Genomic DNA, 7,769 nt, shown 5'->3' with positions numbered 1-7,769 from the left:
TTGGTGTCTTGCACCTCTAGTTGTCTCTTCCTGCTAGGATTCTGGGAACAAGTGGGATGTGTGTGATTTTTTCTGATGGCTGGGGACCCGGTCGGGCCCTGTAGGAAAGTGGGGCTGTGCCGTCACTCGGATATAGCGAGCTGACTAGCAGAAGAGTCATTCCCCAGCCCTGCTTCCGTGGAGGTCAAAGTCTCTGGCTGGACGTGCGGTCAGATTTCGCGCCCTGAGCACGTGACTAAACCGGCTCCACCCCCGTGCATTGCCTCTCCCGCGTGCACCCTCTCCCTCCCACCCCTTCAGGGAGGTTGACCAATGGGGGCCCTACGTGAGGCGTGGAGCCGCCCTGGTGGGCCGGGCGGCTGCGCGAGGGAGCCGCTCGCGGCTGAAGCCCAGCATTCCTCCCCGCATTCCTCCCCGCCCGGACTCAGCAAGAGGTTCCCGGGCTGCGAGCGAGGGGCGGACTGACGGGCGAAGACGGCGTGCGTGCCCTGCGTGAGTGCGTGGCGGCGGCGCGTGCGCGAAGAGTGCGTAGTGTGGCGGGGCCCACGTGTGTCCCTGCCTGAGACCCCCGCGGCTTGGCGCCCCTCGGCTCCATGACCCGAAACACCCCAGCGTCCGCGCTCCGCCCCGAGCAGCTGGTCCCGTTTGCCCTTCCTGCACTCCCCGCAGTCCCCGCAGTCCCCACAGCCTCGGCCGGCGGCCACGCATCGCCATGGTGATCGTGGGCAACTACTGCGAGGCCGAGGGGCCTTTGGGGCCGGCCTGGGTGCAGGGTGGCCTGAGTCCTTGCTTCTTCTTCACTCTTACGCCCTCGATACTGATGGCCCTGGGGGCTCTGGCCTTGGTGCTAGCCCTGCCTTGCAAGAGCCGAGAGCGGCCTGCTGGCGCCCGCGAGGTGTCCTGGAGCTCCGGGCCTCTTGTTGCTCCCTACGTACTGCAGCTGCTTCTGGCCACACTAAAGGTGGCCCTGCCGCTAGCCAGCCTGGTTGGACGGGTGGGCACTGCCGGGGGCGCCCCGCTGCCAGGCTACCTACTGCTGGCTTCCATACTGGGGACTCTGGCCAGCGCCTGTGGCCTGGGGCTGCTTGTGGTGGAACGTAACCAGGCGTGGCAGAAGCTAGCTATGGGCATCTGGATCGAGTTCAGGCACAGCTTGGGTCTCCTGCTCCTCTGGACTGTGGCATTTACAGCTGAGAACTTGGCCCTTGTGTCATGGAACAGCCCACTGTGGTGGTGGGCACGGGCAGACTTGGGCCAGCAGGTAAGGGACCTCTTGGGGAGAGGAGAATCATGAGTGGCAAGGGCTGGGAAGAAGGATGATATGCCTGGGCACAGTGTTCCACACTTTGGGATGCACCTAAGAAAGGGAAAAGGGGGAGGCCTCCTGGCCTGGCTGCTGATAGCCAGCTGGTGGGGTGTGTCTGTGCTGAGTCACTGTAGATGTTTTTAAAGCTTCCCTGATGCTGGGTCCCTGACTTGGGTATGTGCCCTGTTCCAGTACCCAGCCCTGTTATAAGTGGTAACAAAGGCATTTTTGGCCTTCTTTGATGCTCTCCGGATACGTTTTTATTCTAGGTTCAGTTTAGCCTGTGGGTGCTGCGGTATGTGGTCTCTGGAGGGCTTTTTATCTTGGGACTCTGGGCCCCTGGACTTCGTCCCCAGTCCTATGCCTTGAAAATTAATGAAGATGATCAAGATGTAGAGAGGAGCGAGGTATACATGAATTTCTGAATCTTAGGGTCTGTCTTACTTTCATTGCCTGTCCTCATTGTTTCCCACCATGATATTTCTTTCCCAAATCTCAGTTTGTGCCCTGTGAGCCTTTCTGACCTCATTGGGGATCACTTGTGGGTCTGAGATAGCTGGGAGCTGTAATCCCATACCTTTTCCCCAGAGGGGTTCGCCTAGGGCACTTCTTTTTGACTTCTGAGCTCCCCGCCCCTACGTGTTTCACTATCCTAGGTTCAGTCAACAGAGGCACCACCACGATCTACATGGCAAGACCTGGGCAGGAAGCTCCGCCTACTGAGTGGCTACCTGTGGCCTCAAGGGAGCCCAGTTCTGCAGTTCATTGTGCTCATCTGCCTGGGGCTCATGGGCTTGGAACGGGGACTGAACGTGTTGGTCCCCATCTTCTATAGGGACATAGGTGAGGGGACGAAGAAGTGCCAGCTCAATTTTCTGGTCCTTCATGGGCCACGTGCAAGGTGCAGGCCCTAACCTACGGAGGTGGGGCAGTGCTAGGAGTGGGAGGATGAGAAAGGGGCTGTGGCTGGTGCCTGGAACAGTTTCTCCTGAACAGAGTCCTCAGGGCTGGAATTGAGCTCTGACTTACTGTCTCCGTAGTGAACTTGCTGACTGAGAAGGCCCCTTGGAGCTCCCTGGCCTGGACCGTTACCGTTTATGTCATCCTCAAGTTCCTCCAGGGGGGTGGCACAGGCAGTACAGGTACAAGGGACCCTGCTGTCATCCTGGTTGGCACTGGCCTCTCCCCCTCTTCCTCCCCTAAGCACCCCTCCCCTGGCCTTTTGGTGGTCTCGGACCTTTCATCTGGGGTACCGGGCTGATGGTGTTTGGCCCCCCAGCTCTACCGAGGCCTCCCCCGGCTCCCCCTAGGCTTCGTGAGCAACCTGCGCACGTTCCTGTGGATTCGGGTGCAGCAGTTCACGTCACGGCAGGTGGAGCTGCGCCTCTTCTCCCACCTGCACGAGCTGTCCCTGCGCTGGCACCTGGGGCGCCGCACCGGGGAGGTGCTGCGGATTGTGGACCGGGGCACATCCAGCGTCACGGGGCTGCTCAGGTGTCAGGAGGGCGGAAACGGAGTAAGGGGCGGCGGGGCTGGAGGAGCAGGCATGAAGGGGGCTGGCTGGAGAAAGCACCCAGCTTCACCTGCCTCTCCGTCCTGCTTTATCCTTTTTTTTTTTTTAACTTTAAGACAAACATAGGTATGTTATCAAAGTAACACAACTAAACGGAGCAAGTATCTTATAAATTCTGCTCGCTCTTCCAGAGGTTCCCACCCCATCTAGGATGTTGGGTTCTGCTTTTGATAACGTTGACATACGTATGTGCACAGCCTCACGGCCCTAACAGGGTGCTGGGGAGGGTTTTCCCAAAATGCATGGGATCACGACATAGGTGTCATTCTCAGAATTGCCTTATCAGCAAAACGGCAGGATGGCAGGATATCTATTCCTGTCCTGCATGAAGAGCCTCCTCGTTCATAACTGACCTGGCGCATCCTGTCCTTGGGGCCTGCTACCTGTTTATTTAGCCATCCACTGGCTGAGGGGCAATTCAGCTTGCTTCTACTCTGTCACTGAGAAACAAAACCACAAGGAAACTCCGGGGGGCAGAGCGGCTGGCTCCCAGCCCCTAAACTTTCCTTTGTTGTCTGACTTGTCTCCTTAGCTACCTGGTGTTCAACATCCTCCCCACACTGGCTGACATCACCATCGGCATCATCTACTTCAGCATGTTCTTCAACGCCTGGTTTGGCCTCATTGTGTTCCTCTGCATGAGTCTTTATCTCAGTGAGTGCTGCCTGGGAGAAATGTCTCCCCGAAATGCTCCGGGGACTTCCTTGGGTGTGAGTCCTGCCCCTACTCAGCTGGCCCAGTGAGGGGAGGCTGTAGATGAGGGGACTCGAATCAACTCCGGCTGCTCCCTAGCGCGACGGACTGGCCTTCTCGGCCAGGAGAGCCATAGCTCGGCCTGGACAGAGGGCTGGGGAAGGGCATCCTGGTCACCTTGTGAGTTCACGTCACGGAGAAACCTCATCCGTGTAACCAGATGCAGCCAGTCCCCAACAGCATTTTCACACACAAGGCCTTGTACAGGTTGCATGGGTGTCTTGGGCACAGCCCCTTTCCTTGGGGACCTAGGGCTCCCTTTGGTACCTGGGTCCCTAGTCACCGTTCGCGTGTATATGGCAGGTGGCAGACATCCCCCTGTGGTCTCTGTTGTCGGGAGTGATGCCACGCTCTCTTCTTCCCCTTCCTCCCCCTCTTGTCACTCTGCAGTTGTGACCATCGTGGTCACCGAGTGGAGAACGAAGTTTCGACGTGCCATGAACACACAGGAGAACGCTACGCGGGCCCGAGCTGTGGATTCTTTGCTAAACTTTGAGACGGTAATGAAGGCCTTGGTGGTATTAGTGTGAGGCATGGAGGTGTGCGCCAGCGGGGCTGCCAGGGGACCTGGGGTCGGGGAGTGCAGTGGGGAGGGAGTGATGTTTCAAATGAGGACAGACAGACACCCAGCTGGCTCAGTCCGAAGAGCATGCGACTCAGTCTCGGGGTTGTGAGTTTGACCCCCACGTTGGGTGTAGAGAGTACTTAAATACAAGTAAAAGTTAAAAAAAAAATAAAACGAGGTAGGAGGCAGTGGGAATGTGCAAGAAACGATCCAGGCTGCAGGCCGTGTTCAGGCAGCAGCCGTGTCTCACAAGAGTGGCTTGACTTCGTCAGGTGAAGTATTACAACGCGGAGGGTTACGAAGTGGACCGCTATCGAGAGGCCATCCTCAAGTACCAGGTGAGGATGCCCGCTGGACACCTGCTGAGAGCAGCGGCCCAGCCACGCAGAATTGCCAGGGCCAAGAGGAGGATAGCTTTGGGCTGAGAAAATAAGGTCAAAGTTGCCTGGGCTCAGTTTGGATTTGGTGAGAGTGCATATGTGACGTTCCGCCTCCCCCGAACCCCTATGTCATCGCCCCAGGATCTGGAGTGGAAGTCAACAGCTTCTCTGGTTCTACTGAATCAGACCCAGAACCTGGTGATCGGGCTTGGGCTCCTCGCTGGCTCCCTGCTTTGTGCATATTTTGTCAGCGAGCAGAAGCTACAGGTGAGGCCACTGTGCTGGGGACAGGGAAGAGAGGCCCAGGGCCTGTGTCTGGGCCCCCAGTGCCCGGGTGGGAAGCGGGCAGGATGACAGCCCGTAGGCGTCCCGTGACCCCGTACTCCCCTCGGATCTCTGCAGGTCGGGGACTTCGTGCTGTTTGGCACCTACATCATCCAGCTGTACATGCCGCTCAACTGGTTTGGCACCTACTACAGGTAACTGACCTCCGACCCTGCCCCGTCTGGGGCGCTCACTGATATCCCCCGCTCCTCGGAGGGGCCCCAGCTGGCGCTGTTCTTGCAGGATGATCCAGACGAACTTCATCGACATGGAGAACATGTTCGACCTGCTGAAAGAGAAGGCAGAAGTGAGTGAAATGCAGGGAGTGGGGCGTGCAGGATGTGGGGGTCTGCGCGGTGGCCCGCTGTCTCGGGGATACCAGACCTGTGGTGGCAGCACACACGGGCGGCACTCTCCTAGGTGAAGGACCTGCCTGGAGCAGGGCCCCTGCGCTTCCAGAGGGGCCAGATTGAGTTTGAGAACGTTCACTTCAGCTACTCCAGTGGGTGAGCCTGCCTTCTGCCATCTCCCGGCCCCTGTCCCATCGTCCGTTTACATGTGGCCAACCCAGCTTCTCACCCACCATTGCCTAGAAAGGGAGCCTGAGCTGGGGAGGGGCAGGGCCCAGGAGTAGCTCTGCTCTGCCGGTGGAAGGGGTCACTGGGAGTGCCACAGGCCTGCTGACCATGCCCACCTTTCCTTGCAGGCGAGAGACCCTGCAGGATGTGTCCTTCACTGTCATGCCCGGACAGACACTGGCCCTGGTGAGAGAAGACCCGGGTATTGGCCCAGACTCCTTGAGTTAACCCACTCCCAGTGCTTCTGGAAGTTTGTGATCCAGGCAGTGGAATCCTGTCACGCAGGCCATAGGATCGAACGTAGCAGCCTTTATGGACACTGGCAGCTTCTTGGACAGTAAGCCTTAAGAGCCAGCAGTCCTAAACATGTCTTCCCTCTGTTTCCACTGCGCCAGGTGGGCCCGTCGGGAGCCGGGAAGAGCACGGTGTTGCGCCTGCTGTTTCGCTTCTACGACATCAGCTCCGGCTGCATCCGAATTGATGGGCAGGACATCTCCCAGGTAGGGTTCCCAGGGAGGAGACTGTGATTTAGGGGCCTGTGTGTGAAAGAAGGGCACTCTGGGGAGTGCTGGCCACTGTCCAGAGAGAGGATGTCACCCCTGCAAAAAGCTGCAGCTGGAGCCCTTGGCCTTCCTCGTGCCATGTGACCTCCCCAAATAAGGGAGTCCGGGCACACAGAGTGTCTTGTTTCTTCACAGACAGAGAAACAGACTCAGGGAGGTTGAGGGATTGGCCCATGCAGCTAGGATCTGGGGCGGTGGTGACAGGGTTCCTGTACCCCCTCCCATGTGCTTCCCCTCCTGCCCCACTAGTAGCCCCGCTCTCTCCAGGCCAGAGGGCAGGTGTGGGGCAGTCTCACAGCCTGGGGCATTTGGTCTCTTGGCTCCAGGTGACCCAGATCTCCCTCCGGTCTCACATTGGAGTCGTGCCCCAGGACACCGTCCTCTTCAACGACACCATTGCCAACAACATCCGCTATGGCTGCATCACTGCTGGGGACGAGGAGGTGATGGCGGCTGCTCAGGCTGCTGGCATCCATGAGGCCATCTTGAATTTCCCTGAAGGTGAGCTGCCCTGCAGAGAGAGCCCCTCCCCTGCCTGATTCAGCCCTACTCCTCCTTCTGACCTCTGCTCCATCCCTTCCTGCTCATCTGGTCACAGAAACCAAATGTAGCCTGTGTGACTTGAGGGAGGTGGGCGATGTTCACAGGATACGAGACACAGGTGGGCGAGCGGGGACTCAAGCTGAGTGGGGGAGAGAAGCAGCGCATTGCCATTGCTCGCACCATCCTCAAGGCTCCAGACATCATTCTGCTGGATGAGGTGAGGGCCCGAGGCTGCCTGCTCCCCTTCTTCCTTCCTGCCCTGGGCCCAGGCCGCTGCTATGGGGCAGTGTCCCATCACGGATAGATAGCGTGAATCCCTGCTTCATAGAGACATCTTACAGTTCTCAAATGCAGAGAAGGTCCTTATTGATTCCCAAGACCTCAGGTAACAGCTTGTATTCTCCTTCTATGGGGATTTTGGGAGGCAGGGCCAGGTTCACCCAGATCTTCTCTGTAGGCAACATCTGCACTGGACACATCTAACGAGAGAGCCATCCAAGCTTCTCTAGCCAAAGTCTGTGCCAATCGCACCACCATCGTAGTGGCGCACAGGTACGGGACCTGGGTGGTGGGTGGCGGGTGGCCACCTGTGTTGTGTACTGCCTAACTCAACTCTGATTCCTCAGGCTCTCAACTGTGGTCGACGCTGACCAGATCCTCGTCTTTAAGGATGGCTGCATTGTGGAGCGAGGACGGTAAGTGAGCCCGCACGACGAGCAAGGCAGGGCCTCTGAACAGGGCCCGAGGAAAAGATGAAATCCCAGGAGTGTTTCAGAGGGATCTCTCGGGCCAATCCCTCTCCTCTCTGTGGACTGGAGGTGAGGACTCTTAGGGTTAAGCGGGTAATAGGGACTTGCACTTTCCTCCTCACCTCAGGCACGAGGCCCTATTGTCCCGAGGCGGCATGTATGCAGACATGTGGCAGCTGCAGCAGCGTGGACAAGAAGAAGTTTCTGAGGACACCAGACCCCCAGAGTGAGGATAGTGACTAAAGCTGCGGCCACATCCCTCCCAAAGGAGAACTCAGAGAGGAAGAAGATGTATCCCTTCTCCTGGCACATTTCATCCCAGTGAAGGGGTATGGTGCTAGCCATAGCAGAGGAAAAGAACCTTTCAGAAAAGCACTTTTTGGGGAAATAAAAGTGTGGACCATACTAGGATCATTGTGACTCTGGTGTGGGGTA

At 57.9% G+C, this 7,769-nt stretch overlaps 1 protein-coding gene across 2 annotated transcripts; it reads left to right on the top strand.

The window, feature by feature from the left end:
- Window positions 1–351: 351 nt before the first annotated feature.
- Window positions 352–7,739, top strand: ABCB6 (ATP binding cassette subfamily B member 6 (Langereis blood group)). 2 transcript variants are annotated; one of them, XM_004762810.3, is made up of 19 exons: window positions 356–1,261; window positions 1,576–1,713; window positions 1,963–2,149; window positions 2,347–2,448; window positions 2,617–2,800; window positions 3,412–3,533; window positions 4,023–4,132; window positions 4,470–4,535; window positions 4,719–4,844; window positions 4,980–5,056; window positions 5,145–5,208; window positions 5,322–5,407; window positions 5,608–5,665; window positions 5,875–5,979; window positions 6,369–6,543; window positions 6,690–6,802; window positions 7,043–7,137; window positions 7,212–7,280; window positions 7,462–7,739. In XM_004762810.3, the coding sequence occupies exons 1-19, from the start codon at window positions 713–715 to the stop codon at window positions 7,562–7,564; spliced, it is 2,529 nt and encodes an 842-aa protein (XP_004762867.1). In that variant the 5' UTR covers window positions 356–712; the 3' UTR covers window positions 7,565–7,739. The 2 variants fall into 2 exon arrangements, 1 of the variants encoding a protein (XP_004762867.1); XR_006606366.1 differs by lacking the exon at window positions 7,462–7,739 and having other exon boundaries at window positions 352–1,261; window positions 6,641–6,802; window positions 7,212–7,257.
- The last annotated feature ends 30 nt before the right edge of the window (window positions 7,740–7,769 follow it).

The sequence above is a fragment of the Mustela putorius genome, unplaced genomic scaffold, assembly GCF_011764305.1.
Source record: "Mustela putorius furo isolate JIRA1106 unplaced genomic scaffold, ASM1176430v1.1 tig00000275_pilon_pilon_pilon, whole genome shotgun sequence".
Lineage (NCBI taxonomy): Eukaryota > Metazoa > Chordata > Mammalia > Carnivora > Mustelidae > Mustela > Mustela putorius.
Note: the sequence above shows the minus strand (reverse complement) of the source record. Positions and strands in the feature narration are given on the sequence as shown.

Bases quoted from the DNA above. Each gene is read 5' to 3' on its own strand.
- ABCB6 (XM_004762810.3), top strand. From the start codon at position 713: ATGGTGATCGTGGGCAACTACTGCGAGGCCGAGGGGCCTTTGGGGCCG. The intron at 1,262-1,575 runs GTAAGGGACCTC...TTTTTATTCTAG, and splicing joins GGGCAGACTTGGGCCAGCAG to GTTCAGTTTAGCCTGTGGGT. The intron at 5,057-5,144 runs GTAACTGACCTC...CTGTTCTTGCAG, and splicing joins TGGTTTGGCACCTACTACAG to GATGATCCAGACGAACTTCA.